Below are 15,913 nucleotides of genomic sequence, written 5' to 3' on the forward strand. Positions count from 1 at the left end.
ATCAGGTCGTTAAAGTACCTTTTTGCAACCTTAAAAGGTGGGGTTTGAGTGCTGACTAACTGGGGTTCAGCAGTACAATACGTATAAATAAGTTGACAGAATCTAGCAAAATAAACAACATCTCGATCCTCTGTCATCCTATCCCCAATAAAACCAATTATTCCAGTTGCAAAATCAAAATGAGTTTGATGGATAATAGCATACCCGATGTGCTGACTCAGAATTGGGATAGCATCAAAATTAGAACATTTGTTCCCAAAAGCCTTGGTGATGCAATCGAAGAAGAAACTCCATTCTCTTCTGATATGAGCCCGTTTCAACTGTCCAAGTTTCGTCAGACTCTGTTCATATCCCAAATCAGTCATTAACCCCCGAAGTTCTGATTCCTCTGGTATAGAGAAGGTACAATCTTCTGGAAGATGTAATGCTCTTCGTACTGTACCAGGAGTGACTACATAGGAAGAATCACCCACTTGGAAGATAATACTGGGAGTTCCTCGTTTACCACCATCATCAAAAATTCCAGTCCTCCAGAACCGCAGAACTTGTTGACTTGAAAATAATTCAGGCTGAGTTAAGGCGTACCCAACCTCACTATGTGCAAGAAGATCTTGCACAAAATGCAATTCAGATGGAGCGTCAGCATGATCAAGAATTGCAGCATAGTTGTTTGGAAACAAACTTTGCTCCATCAATGATTAAATCCTTTGGTGCCATGTGAAAAATATTGAAATTCAAGTATGCCTGTTAGGTGTTTGAGATAATATCTGTATGAAAACAACGGAAATAGTAAAGTGAAGGAGAGTAAAGTAAGAAGAGAGATAGAAGATGAAGAAATTAAATAGATTAAAGAAATCTTCTCTCTGCTGTACTTATACAAAAGAAATATTACCGTTGGACACCTGTCAGACATGCAGTAATAACGGATAGTTACTGGGCTCGAGAAAACAGTAATCAATACTTACCCATTTGCCGAGTTTCAAGGAAAAACTGTTCCATTTATCAATGGAAACAATTCAAATTTTAACCCGTTATCACTGATTGGTTATTTTGCACTGCAACATTAATATTCTGAAAATGAATCATGTTAAAAATGACCGAGATAATTTCGATGAATAAGTGCTGACTAAGAATCAGGACTTAAATCAGAACTTAAGACAAAATTTAAATGGTCATCAGAATATCAAGCAGGATTTAACAACACAAGATAAAATAACTCAGAGACAAAATCTTGAAGTAAAAACAATTTTCATTAATATATCAAGTCAATACATAAATGAAATAGAAATTACAGCAATACAAGATTTTCCCTAAGCTTCTAATCCTAACGTCAACAGCTTTAGTCCTAGCTAAGAAGCCTGACAAAGCTGAGGATGAAGAAGAACAGGAAGAAGACGAGATTAAGTCATCTTCCTCTTCCTATCTTCGACAAACAAGATAGCGAGTCGAATGATTCGCTCTTGCTGACGGATAGCTTCCCGCCTTTCCTCCTCCAGGCGCTCCAGATGGCGATGATAATCCATCTCGAAGAATAGAAGGTGAGCCAGCACCTCCTGTGGGACAGAGTCCCAGATCTCCTCAGGAATGGCTGTTATATGCCACTCCTGCTGCCACTCGGCACAACTGAGCTCCATTGTGAAGGTTTGTGTGTTCAAAAACATGTTGTATCGAACCATTGTGTTTTTGACAGAAGAAGGAGGATAAGTGTGTGATGGAAAGACTAATGTGAAGTGGCTGTGTATATAGGCAAGAGAATGCCAAGAGACGCAAAGATATTTAATGCTGACAGGTAGAATTAATTCTACCTCGTCTCCCTAGACTTTGAAAAAGAATAACAGTCATTGGAAAAGGAATGTGCACATGTAACAAGAGTGAACTGTTCAAGGACGAGTGCCATTATGTTTTAACCATAGACTATTAATCTTCCACTCCAACATTTCGAAATTAATCTGAGACTGTTACCAAATTTTACTCACAGAGAAGTTAAGTAAAGGGTTAGACTGAAAAATCAGAACTTAGACCTATACCAGAACTTAACAGTCATCAGAACATAATGTCCTAACTCGAACAAGGAATATCTATCTTAGTAAATACTCATACAAGTTCTTAGTTATGAACGTCAGAAATTAATCATCAGAACGTGTAACTAGAACTTGTCCTCAGAATTTGTGCAGAAGTGACACAATGACTGTTTATCTAAAATAACATAGACCACCACAGAAATTTCATCATTCATATGGAGTGATGTGTGTGTGCATTAAGCTAAATAACAGACAAAGAGTAAAGTCTGATCTACTTCAGTACATCTTAGAAGTAAGTCATAATTAAAATTTTGCTAAAGATCTGTCATTATCCTGAAACCTACTGATAAATGAGTTCATGCATGAGTTCACCTCTACTGTTTTTGTGCTAATTTTATGCATCTTTTGAAATTCTATTTTATAGAGGCTTCTCAGTGTAAGTGAGTCACGACTGTTTATTAGAATTTATGCTATTATCAGAGTATTTCTCCAGTAATCATAGAGTGTGAAAAGTCACCAAGAAAATATTTTGCTTTTCTAATGCATATTTACTTAATACCAGCAATGCACTTGGGTCGTCCCTTTCACATTTTTACTCTAGATCTCAAAGGAGTACCTGATATTATTCTTTGATTTTTGTTCTTTTTCTTTTGATAAGTGAGGTTTATCAGCACTTAGTACATTCAGCAGTTTTACTAGAATCAGAACTTAAACAGATGAGTAGCATTATTCTAATTTGTGACTTAGTAATAAGATATACAAAGTAAACTTGACTAAGCTCAGTTATCAGAATTTGCTTGTGTCATAAGATTTCCACAGAAATAACTACTTCTTTCATGGGATCATTTGTTTATTGAAGACTAGTAGGTCAGTATCTAGCACAGTTATCCTCATAGGATAGAAGAGTTACTGAAACAGACATATCACTTATCAGAGTTTAGACACATATATCAGACAACAGTCAGTACTTGAAGACATTTATCAATTAATGCACAGAATATACAAAGAGATTAATTCTGTAAATACTGATCATAAAGTCTGATAACATAGAACAAGTTTAAGCAGATTTAGAGAAAGAACCTGAAATCATTCCAAGTTCATTTACCAATTTTGAAAAGGTAGCTTCACACAGTGGTTTTGTGAAGATATCTGCTACTTGTTGATCTGTGGGAACAAAATGCAATTCCACTGTACCTTCATCCACATGTTCCCTGATGAAATGGTACCTGATGCTGATGTGCTTTGTCATAAAGTGTTGAACTGGATTACCTGTCATAGCAATAGCACTTTGATTATCATAGTAAATAGGGATTTTGAAATATGTTAACCCATAATCCAGTAACTGATTCTTCATCCAGAGAATCTGTGCACAGCAGCTTCCTGCAACAATATACTCTGCTTCTGCAGTTGATGTGGAAATTGACTTTTGTTTCTTGCTATACCAAGAAACCAATCTGCCTCCAAGAAATTGGCAGCTTCCACTTGTGCTTTTCCTGTCAATTTTGCAACCTGCAAAATCTGCATCTGAGTAACCTATTAATTTAAAATCTGATTCTCTAGGATACCATAATCCTAGATCAGCTGTTCCTTTAAGATACTTAAAGATTCTTTTTACAGCTGTTAAGTGAGGTTCTCTTGGATCTGCTTGAAATCTTGCACAAAGACAGGTAGCAAACATGATATCTGGTCTACTAGCAGTTAGATAGAGAAGTGAGCCAATCATACCTCTGTAATCAGTAATATCTACTGAATTACCAGTATCCTTATCCAGTTTTGTTGCAGTGGCCATGGGAGTGGATGCACTTGAACAGTCTTGCATTCCAAATTTTTTCAGCAAATTTCTGGTGTACTTAGATTGACAAATAAAAGTTCCTTCTTCACTCTGCTTGACTTGAAGGCCCAGAAAATAACTAAGTTCTCCCATCATACTCATCTGATATCTTGACTGCATTAGATTGGCAAACTTTTTGCAAAGTTTGTCATTTGGAGACCCAAAAATGATATCATCAACATAAATCTGGATCAAAAGTAAGTCCTTGCCATGGTTGAGATAGAACAATGTTTTGTCAATAGTTCCTCTGTTGAATCCACTTTCCAGAAGAAACTGAGTTAAAGTCTCATACCATGCTCTAGGAGCTTGCTTAAGTCCATAAAGTGCTTTATCAAGCCTGTAGACATAATCTGGATGTTTGGAATCTACAAAGCCTGGAGGTTGTTCAACATATACTTCCTCTTCCAATTCTCCATTGAGAAAAGCACTTTTCACATCCATTTGAAAGACAGTAAACTTTTTGTGAGCAGCATAAGCCATGAATATCCTTATGGCTTCTAACCTAGCAACTGGAGCAAATGTTTCATCATAGTCAATTCCCTCCTGTTGAGAATATCCTTTTGCAACCAGCCTTGCCTTGTTCCTTACAATTATGCCATCACTGTCAGTTTTGTTTCTGAATACCCACTTTGTACCAACAACCGATCTATTCTTGGGTCTTGGCACTAAGGTCCAGACTTTGTTTCTTTCAAATTCATTCAACTCTTCCTGCATTGCTTGCACCCAATCAGCATCTTGAAGAGCTTCTTCCACTTTCTTTGGCTCAGTCTGAGAGAGAAAAGAATTGTAAAGACATTCATTCGAAGTACCTGTTCTAGTTCTGACACCTGCCTCAGGATTTCCAATTATTAAATCAGGTGTATGTGATTTTGTCCACTTCCTTGCAGATGGAAGATTTTCTCTAGAACTGGATGCTCCCCCATAATTCATGCTGTCTTCGATTTCATTTTCTGATGCTCCCCCTGAAACTATGCTCTCTGAGTTGGATCCTTCAGTATTTAGATTTTCAGCACTGTCAGTACTTGGCTTATCAGAACTTGACGAATCAGAATTTGACGAGCCAGATGTATGTTCTGATGCTTCTTGAGATGTGATAAAATCTTGAGTATGCTCCCCCTGCAATGGTGCATCTTCCTTTGACGTAGTCACCACAGTTTCAATAACATCAGAGTTTAATCCATCAGAATTTACAGTATCAGGACTTTGACTGTCAGGACTTGAGGTATCAGAATATGAATCTTCATTTTCAAATCTCAGCTTATTATGATCAATGCAATCTTCAAGTCCAGTGATCTTCTTGTCATCAAAAGAGACATTGATAGATTCCATGACCACTTTTGTTCTCAAATTATAGACTCTGAAGGCTTTTGTAGAAAGTGGATATCCTACAAAGATTCCCTCATCAGCTTTTAGATCAAACTTGGATAGCTGTTCAGGATGAGTCTTGAGAACAAAACACTTACATCCAAATACATGAAAGTATTTGAGATTTGGCTTCTTGTTCTTCACCATCTCATATGGTGTTTTTCCATGCGTGTTAATGAGTGTTGCATTTTGAGTAAAACAAGCAGTCTGCACAGCTTCAGCCCAGAAATAGGTTGGAAGCTTTGCTTCTTCAAGCATTGTTCGTGCAGCTTCAATTAGAGTTCTATTCTTCCTTTCAACAACTCCATTTTGCTGTGGAGTTCCAGGAGCAGAAAATTCCTGCTTTATTCCATGATTTTTGCAGAACTCTTCCATTATCAAATTCTTGAATTCAGTGCCATTATCACTCCTCAAAATTTTCACAGAATCTTTGATCCATTTATCCAGATGTTTGACATGATCAATCAGGATAGATGCAGTTTCACTTTTCGTGTGCAAGAAATACACCCATGTGTATCTGGTGAACTCATCTACTATGACCAACGCATATTTCTTCTTTGCAATAGACATGACATTCACTGGACCAAATAGATCAACATGAAGTAGATAGTAAGGCTCAAGAATTGATGATTCAGTCTTGCTCTTGAACGAAGATTTTCTTTGTTTAGCCTTCTGACATGAGTCACAAAGACCATCAGGAACAAACACTGATTTTGGCAGTCCTCTCACAAGATCTTTCTTGATTAGTTCATTTATCTTGTTGAAGTTTAAATGAGAGAGTTTCTTGTGCCAATTCCAGCTTTCTTCAGTTGAGGCTCTACTCACTAAACAGATTGCAGAACCATCAGAACTTGTTGAAAGCTTGGCTTCATAAATGTTACCACGCCTGAATCCCTTCAGAACAATTTTTCCTTTAGATTTACTAACTATTTCACAATGTTCTGCAAAGAAATCAACATGATAACCTCTGTCACAGATTTGACTTATACTCAGTAAGTTGTGTTTAAGTCCTGAGACCAGAGCTACATCTTTAATAATGACATTTCCAAGATTGATATTGCCATATCCCAAGGTTTTTCCAATGTTGCCATCTCCATAAGAAACACTTGGGCCAGCTTTCTCCACAAAGTCTGATAGCAGGGCCTTATTTCCAGTCATATGTCCTGAACATCCACTGTCCAGAACTAGAATATTTTTCCTGTTGCCCTGCAATCAAAAAGACCACTAATTATTAGTTTTAAGGACCCAGACTTGCTTGGATCCTTTGGCCTTTTTAGGTTTGTTAACATTTGCAGCGGATTTAACATCAGATTTTATGTTAACAGTTTTCTTATCAGACCTTATACTAGAAGGAACAACAGAAACTTTCTTTAAAGAAGGTTTTATTTGATAATAATCATAGTACAAACTATGATATTCCTTACAAGTATAAATGGAATGCCATAAACTACCACAATGAAAACAAGGATTTTGTGGTTTGTATCTAACAGACTGACTCTTAACTCCTGACTTTGTAGATAAGGAGTTAATATTCCTATTCTTTCTGCAAAAAGAAGCCAGATGGTTAGAACTTCCACAGTTATGACATGCTTTCCTAGGAGCATCAGGAACAGATTTATAGTTATTCCTTTTATTCACACCTTCCTTTCCATTCCTGTTTTTCCTAGGTGATTTTACCTTGTTTGCATCCTTAACATCTTTCAGCTTATGCTTAAGCTGCTTCTTCGTCATTAAGCCTATGTTAACTTCAGCTGTCTTTTCCTGTTTTAGTTTGTCAGAAGCTAATTCCTTTTTAACTTCTGATTTCTCATTTTCGGATTTTTCAGTTACAAACTTAACAGGTTTTAACTTCGGCTTTTGCTTATCAACAGGCTTAATTTCTACAGTTCCTTTTTCATTTACTCCATAGCCTAAACCCTCTTTCCAGTTTCCACTGCTTAGCAAATTTTGAGTTGTTTTGCCAGAGTTAGTCCAAGTTCTGATAATTTCTCTCTCCTTTTCTAACTCAGTTTTTAGAGATTCATTCATTTTTAGCACTTCATCCCTAATATAAAAAGCATTATCTCTATCCTGCTGAGTTTGATGAAACATGACTAACTCTTTTTCTAAGAAATCATTTCTTTTCTTAAAAGCAAGATTTTCAGAAGTTAATCTTTCACATGTTAAAGTTTGATCTCTATAACTAACAAACATGGTTTTAAGATATCTTCTCAACTCATCAATATCATCAGTATGAAAAGCATAAGTAGTCTGAGGTACCTTTGTTTCAGCAGCTTCAGAACTGCTCTCAGAACTTGATTTATCAGCATTTGCCATCAATGCATAGTTCTCCTCACTTTCAGAGTCTGAGGTGTCTGTCCAGCTTTTCTGCTTTGTGACAAGAGCTTTGCCTTTGTCATTCTTGGTCTTCTTGCAATCAGGAGATATGTGGCCTTTCTCACCACAATTATAACATTTAACATTAGTGTAATCTCCTCTGTCAGACTTTCCTCCTTTTCCTTCAGATCTTCTGAAATTCTTCTTATCAGAACTTATGCCTTTCCTGGAAAACATCTTTCCCTTCCTGAACTTCCTGTATGCAATCTTTGTGATTCCTTTCACCATAAGAGCACACAGCTTCATCATCTCCTCATCAGCATCAGTTTCAGGCAAGCTTTCAGAATCTGAGTCATCATCACTCTCAGAACTTGATGACTCAGTATCAGATTTTATGATAAGAGCTTTACCCTTATCTTTCTTTGAGGAAGGTGGTTTGGGGGATTCCTCTTCAACCTTGAGAGCAACTGTCCTTGACTTTCCTCCTTTTCTCTTGCTTCTTTGTTCCATCTCAAGTTCATGGGTCTTGAGCATTCCATAGATTTCATCAAGAGTTGTTTCATCAAGATTATAGTTGTCTCTTATTGTTGTTGCCTTCAAATCCCAACATTCAGGAAGAGCTAACAGGAATTTGAGGTTTGTATCTTCAAGATCATACTCCTTATTTACTAATGACAAGTCATTCAAGAGTTTGACAAATCTATCATATACATCAGTCAATGACTCATTAGTCCTAGAGTCAAAGTGTTCATACTCTTGAGTGAGTATTGTCTTCCTGTTTTTCTTAACTGTTTCAGTTCCTTGACACCTTGTCTCCAGTGCATCCCATATCTCCTTAGCAGTCTTGCAGTTGATTACCCTGTTTGACATTACATTATCAATGGCACTATGCAATAAGTGACGTACCTTGGCATCCTTAGCAATAGATGCTATATCTTCAGCAGTGTAATCAGTCTTTTCCTTTGGTACGGTCATTGCTGCTTCACCTGCAACTACAACAGCGAGCTTGGTAGGTTTGTGAGGCCCTTCCCTGATTCTATCAAGGTATTCTGGATCTGTTGCTTCCAGAAACATGGTCATCCTTACCTTCCATATGGGATATTCAGATGGTCTCAATATGGGAACTCTGATAGTCTCATATCGACTCTGAGTTGATATCTTTGATGATTCCTCAGTTTTGGTAGGCTTAGTTGGAGTTTCTGTGTCAGACATGATTGTGTTTGGATCTTTAACTGTATGTGTGTTAACAGAAAGCTCTGATACCACTTGTTAGGTCACACTTTCACTGTAGAGGGGGTGAATACAGTGTTTATTACAATCAAATCAAACTTCAAGAACTTATGTAACAGAAAACAAACTTTATTTAAACAATAAACTCTGTTACAATCTGGAACTGTTATCTCTCAGTGATAAACAAAATATCACGAGAGCTTCTAGAGTTATAATAAATAATATTCTCGATAATGATAACACCTCTAGTGTAAACTCTATTTCTGTGTTTATATACTACACAGTTACAAGATATTCGCTAATTGATATGGAATATAATTCTGCTTCCTAAAATATATCAATCAGATATCTTCTATTCCAAGTATTCCATTCTTCACGGAATTCCTTCTTCATGCATATCTCTTCTTATGTTTATCTTGATCTTCTTAACTTTAATCAGCTATTGTCCTTATCTGATCGTCCTTCAGCACTTAAGTTCTGATATCTATCTCCTGATAACATAAGTACTGATATCCCTTAAGTTCTGACTTCCAGTACCTTAAGTTCTGACTTCCAGTATAAGTACTGATCAGTTAAGTACTGATTTGTTCTGTTCAAATAAGATCTGAAATCTAAACATAAAACATATTAGCCATGACATTATCAAATATATCTAACATTAATGTTTGTGAAACATCCGGTGTTCAATTTTACAGAATATAAATTGTAGTTTTTAATAATTATATATAGATATATATATATATATCTATCTATATATATATATTAAAATTGACCTAAACAATGAATATAAAGAGGGGATACAATTTTATGAATGAAATGAGTGGAGAATAGAATGAAATTTGAACTCTTATTTGGGTGAGTTTAAGGAAAATGTTTAAAATTTTCATTCCTTCTTCCATTCCATTCCAAACTATTTGAACTAGAATTTTAACCCACATGTTTTGGAAGGAATTCTCATTCCATTTCTGCATCAATTTTCCTACAATCCTCATCATAGAAAATTTAGACTACCTCATATTTATTCATAATTTCACTCATATATACTTTTTTCTTCATAAAGTTTGTATATAATTTTTCATTCTATTCTTTCCTCATTCCATTCCCACCAAGTGAACACAACCTAGGTGTGTGTGTATGTCATATCCCCTCCCCCTCCTCTCCCACCACATCCATTGAATGCCTGTATCCACACACTCTGCGCCCGTCCTTGCTTGAATAAGTAATTAGTATCTCCATCCAGCACAAATGTCTATTATGTTGAGACTATGTAGAGACCGACACTTGAAAGTATATAAATTTACGGGGTGAGTGACAAGTTTAACCTCTTTTTGAGGATGATGTGACAAAAATAACCAGTTTTAAAAACATTGACAAAAATAGCCGATTGAATACGCATTAGATAATGGGGTATTGTGATTACGCAATTGTAACAAGAGTATCACTTATTATTTAATACGGCATACACAATTGGTACTCGAGTATACAATCAATAAGCATTCTATAATTGCGTAACCAGTACAAACAAAAATGTGATATGCAACTGGCACTTGCGTAATCATTACATTTAATATTTTGAAGTGAGCCAGAATTCCTAAAAGTGATGTTTGATGTTGGACTAGGGATGAAAGTTTACTTTGCTTTTTCAAGCACAGAGCTATAGACTTGTAGTCTGTAGACTTGTAGTTGAAAAACACGAGTAGCATTATATATCTTGAATCTTGAATACGCATTCTGGGATGGCATATTCAAAAGGTTAGAACTGGCCAATTTCTGAGAATCGGTTATTTTAGTACAACTTTGTGAAAAATAGGTTAAATTTGTCATTTTTTCAAATTTACGAAGGAAGCTTCGAGCTCATATTGGTCATGGGAGTTGAGGCTAAGTAGAGACCAACACTTGTTCAGAAATCGTAATGAAAGGAACATGGGAGTTTGTCGCTAGGTATTTGACCAAATAGGATCATCCAGTTCCTGTAGAACCTATCACTAAAATACCCCTAGAGGGGGATAAGACTAAGCGGAGTGAAAAGGGTTTTCCATGAGATGGGAAATGGAAACTATTAGCCCCCGCGGAAGTTCAAGTTGGTGAGCCGTGTGATGGGAACCCTTCCTGCACAGTTCGGAAAAAAAATACTATAAGAGGAGTCATACTATCTACTTGCACGGAATTTATACATGTAGGAACTGCCTATAAAAAAATTGTCCATAATTTCCTGTAGTTAATGATGTAATTTTGCTTATCATACATGTTGTGTGGCGAGCCAAGCTGAAGACATGTGTTTATTTATCACACGTATATTTTCTTTTTACATAAAATCACGCTCTCCTTGGTTTTTTGTCAGGTTCCTTGTGGCACCGAAAAGGAACAAAAGCCTCCGAAATGTCGTAAACTATGTCGTATTGCTTCTTTGTGTAGGCATGGATTGAATTGCAAGGTAGCATTGCTTACTACATCGTACTCTGATGTGTACCCCAAATTTATGTCACTAAGACTTTTAAATCTTTGCAAATCAGTTGGCCATTATATGGCTTTTGCTATTTTCCTTGATATTAGGATAATTGTAATCTTTTATTACCTTTGCTAGCTTGCTAAATTGAATAAACCAGTCAGGTTCTTTTTACGTGTCTTGCGATTCATCGTATGCTCTCGTTTCCACATTCGAAAAATCTAGGTGTAGCCAACAAAGGATTGGTGCAGTGGTCGAGATCTTGGTTTCTTTAAGAGAGTTCAAGGGTTCGACTCTTGGCGTGTGCGTGAGTTTAACTATCAAAAATAAAATAAAAGCCTAGGTGTAGTACATCTTTTGCAGTTGAATCACCCTAGTTTTTATCTTTGGTGTAGTGGAATTGCGGTTCAATCTACCCATATTTATCTTTATATTGTTTCGTAGTCCTTAATTTTGGTTCTACACGTCGCACTGTTTCCTATAGGTATCAATCTTATGCCCTCCATTAGGCAAGTTTTATATTTTACTAATGTAAATTATTCTCCAGCCGCACAGATGCCATTATGGAGCTTGCCCTCCTTGTCGTTCAATATGTGACCAAGAATATCCATGTGGCCACAAGTGCAATTTAAGGTTCGTGTGTTTGTTTACTTTGTTCTGCCGGTTGGGTTTATATGCTTTCATCTGATGTTCTATTGTTTCTTAAATTTTATGTGTAGCTGTCATGGCCCTAAACCACCTCCAAATCCTGAATTTACTCTGAAGCCAAAATCAAAGAAGTACAATCGTCCTAGTGAATGCACACCTGGGGTGCCCTGCCCACCATGCCCTGAACTTATTTGGCGGTCATGTCGTGGCCATCATGTTGGAGCCGAAAGGATGGTATTAACAATCATGATGATTTGTGTGGTTTTCTATTGAAATTTAACCACATATTCATTTAAAAAATTAAATTGCCTCTACATCTGGTTTGCAGATACACACACACACACATATTTATATGTATATAGATATAAAGATTTTAATTTTATGATATATATCTACACAGGTGGTATGCTCAGATAGAAGAGAATTTCGTTGTGACAATCTGTGTGGAAATCTTCTTCCTTGCGGCAATCACTATTGTACTAAAACTTGCCATCCTTTAAAGAACAAATCTTCAGTACTGGAAAGTGGCGAGCCTTGTGAAGATTGTGATCTTCCTTGCCAAAAGGTTAGATATCTCTATCGTGCTTAGAATTTTGTATAAAAATGGATATTTATATAAAAGGACACCCGGGTATTAGGAATTTTAAGAACAGGTTGTTTCTTACAATCTCTAGTGGCCTAAAAATGTACTTAACAGGGAGGGTCCACTGCCATTTTTTTTGCTGCATATATTCCCCTGCATCTACCTTGCTAGTTCTGGGTTTTTTGTAAAGAAAAAATCTAGCTTCTTTAATTAGGTTTTGATGTTTGTTTTAATATATACCATAAGTGGGTAGTGTTTGATGCTAGCAAGTACAAGTCAAATCCACAAGGACACGTATAAGGGTTCTATTAGTTTCAATATAAATATCAAAAATTGTTTTGAAGGGAAGTAAATTTATGTGAATTGCATGATATAATCTTAGATGAGAAAAAACGTAGGACACTCGCATCTGCCATGCTTATACTATTAAGAAACACTTCGGGAAAAAAGCAATTCAATTGGTCAAGTATTTAGCCTCTTTCAGAATTCCTCTTGGGCTCATATTCATTTTGCTAAGGTGTAATTTCTCGATCTCTTTATTTGTTACTCATTCGTATTTAATTACTTCATGAGCCACAGCATGCATAGCTTCAGCATTCCACAAATGTACTTCAACATTTTAATTTGACCAGCTAATATCCAGTTTAACTCTGTTGTTGAATTAATTAATGCAAGCGAGACACCTGATTGCACCTAGATACTAGTCCTTTTTTTGTTCCAAAAACTCAGCATAGCTTAGCCGGCCACTTTCATGCAAATGCTACACCTAATTGCACCTAAATAATAGTTCTTCGTTGTATTTCAAATAGCTCAGCATAGCTTAGCCAGCCACTTTCTCTACTAATGTCCTGTTGTTTCTCTATTAATCAAAAATTATATTACTCAATACTAGTTTAGTTTGCGGCCTCCCTCTCATCAGCTGCGAATTTTAAGTGTAACCTGGTTATACTTGAATGACCGATTCATGAACTCACTGCCACTTCCTCCTCTTGGCTTCCTTTATTCAGGATAGGTTTCCTCCATGCTCACATCCTTGCCCATTAAAATGTCATGGAGAAGATTGTCCTCCGTGCAAAGTCCTGATCAAGCGTTCATGTCACTGTGGGTCTATGGTCCATGTGTTTGAGTGCATATATTTCAATAGCTTGTCTGAAAGGGAACAACTGAAAGTTCGTTCATGTGGTGGACCCTGCCACAGGTAATTGAGTTTCACTCTTATTGGTAATCTTGAGGTCAATTTATTTGTTTTTTATCATCTTTTTATAGATTCCTGCCTTTTTTATACTATATATACATATATATAGTGAAGAGATAGGTTGAGGTTATTGAAAAATGACAAAGACAGATGTCAGGGTAGGGTACTTGATTGCTGCCTATCCGTAATCTACTGACTTCTGTTTATTTTCTGTTACCTAGACTCTTTCTTTTGATGTCAACATCACATGGGTGTAGGCATTGATTTTAGTGATTGTCCGTGTCTCTAAAGGTTTTTCACCCTCTAGTATTTCAATCCAAAATAGGATGTGGTAAAGCGTCTAGGCGACGAATTTGTAGAAGTAAGACCTCTAGAGAACTTGTTTCCTTATAATTTTCTTCTTGCAAGTAATTATATGTAGTGGATTGCAACAGACTTGAGGAATAGATGCCACATTAAAAATGAAAAACAAATATAATTTTTGTCGTTATTGCATGACGAGTCCCTACACCCATTTCAAATTATGGATCTTGTATCCAAGAATACTAACCTAATGATATCAAAATTGAGAATCCTACTCCTGGTTTCATACCCTTGTTTGACTCTTTCAGATAAGTCAAGGTAAAATATATATTATATAAGTTGCTCTCTTCCTTCTATCAGTATATGATGTCCGTGGTCCCATGACTGGTTTTACCGGGCTTGTAGGTTGCTAGTGCTGACCTTCAGAGATGCCCAGTTCTAGTTTTATGCTACATGTTGAGGACTATAAGTAAAACTGTATCATCACATCATTATTTAATCTTTTTAATCTGTTTCTGTTATCTGTCAATAATATATGAATGAACTAATTATCCCCTGCTCCCTAACCCCTTTGGCTCTAATATTACAGATAAGCAATCTACTACTATCTGATACAAATTAAAGTACCGCTTATGCATTTTTATGAGTACATGTCAGGAGTACTTGTTTACGACTAACAAATCCACACTCTAATATGTTATGCAGAAAATTACCTAACTGTACACATCTGTGCCCAGAGATCTGTCATCCTGGTCAATGCCCATCACCTGATAAGTGCTCGAAAAAGGTAATTTTTAAAATATATTTCTTCAGGCTTATCTTAAATTGCTGAAGATTCATTCTTACAACATTGTATATTATTTAGAATGTATAAATAGATAGAGAATTGGTAAATGAAACCAGTAATTATGTTTCCTTGTAGTACAAATGTTTCGTTCGATTAAAGCGCATTCTTTATTTAGATTATATACTGTATTGTGAGAAGTTCCTAGATAGTTTAGAGAGTGTAATACTGTTTCTGTATATTTCAAACCAAAGCTTTTGCATTGGGTACAGAATTTCAACATCTTATTTAATTTTAAAATCAAGAGCAGTATGGGATGACCTTATAGAATAGGGAAAATCTTTCTACGCTTACCTTTATGCCAACATGATCTTTAAGAAGTTTTATCTGTTTATATTTTGTGCTCCTATTTTTATGTCGATCTCAGTAGTTGGTGGTCATGCCATCATTATGCAAAACCAATTATATGCTTCTCTTTTCTGAAAGTCAAAGTTATGTTGGAAAAAGTAGTGTCTCAATAAATGTGTTTTAAATGTATTGGATGCTATGCATAACTTAGGATCAGTCTATTTGGTACTATGCAGTTTGGAAATTGCGTAAACTAAAAGATGAGATTGCAGAAAATATGCAAAAAGATATGACAAAAGTCACTGCAAGAAGGAACTGGGTTACTAAATAATTAGAATATCTAAGGTTTTGTTCATGCATGTTAGCAACTTTGGAATATAAGACAGAACATAATCCTAGAAAGATCTAACAAAATCGTAGAACTGGTACAATTATTTGGCAGAAGGTCTTCCATGAATTGATTTAGTCTAAAAGTTCTCTTATAATGACTGTTGATTGCAAGGTTACTGTTCGTTGCGGGTGTCAAACCCTGAAAAAGGAGTGGTTGTGCAAGGATGTACAAATGGCCTATTGCAATGATAATTGTGATCCAAAAGAAATCCCTAAAACTCGGTATGGATTGGGACTTCTTCCTTGCAATTCAGATTGCAGAAGTAAAGTGACTCCTCATGCTGATTCAGAATTACAATTCCGTAAATCTAAAGTTCCTGAGGTAAGCACAATTGCACACTCTTGGTAAATTCAATTGATCAATTCTGCTGACATCTAACAAATTGCATACTTTCATGATTTGGCCTAGGGAATGTGTTATAAAATACTCCCTCCGTCCCAATTTATTTGTTC

General features: G+C 36.1%; 1 protein-coding gene across 1 annotated transcript in view; it reads left to right on the forward strand.

Moving 5' to 3' along the window:
- LOC141724443 (NF-X1-type zinc finger protein NFXL2) overlaps positions 1-15,913 on the forward strand; it is a 35,737-nt gene that overhangs the window by 18,115 nt on the left and 1,709 nt on the right. Inside the window, exons 5-11 of the mRNA XM_074526600.1 lie at positions 11,105-11,197; positions 11,757-11,842; positions 11,929-12,091; positions 12,258-12,422; positions 13,448-13,638; positions 14,644-14,725; positions 15,573-15,782. Of these exons, the coding sequence (XP_074382701.1) occupies positions 11,105-11,197; positions 11,757-11,842; positions 11,929-12,091; positions 12,258-12,422; positions 13,448-13,638; positions 14,644-14,725; positions 15,573-15,782 (990 nt within the window). The remainder of the gene's footprint in view (positions 1-11,104; positions 11,198-11,756; positions 11,843-11,928; positions 12,092-12,257; positions 12,423-13,447; positions 13,639-14,643; positions 14,726-15,572; positions 15,783-15,913) is intronic.

Source organism: Apium graveolens, chromosome 5 (genome assembly GCF_009905375.1).
Source record: "Apium graveolens cultivar Ventura chromosome 5, ASM990537v1, whole genome shotgun sequence".
Classification (NCBI taxonomy): Eukaryota; Viridiplantae; Streptophyta; class Magnoliopsida; order Apiales; family Apiaceae; genus Apium; species Apium graveolens.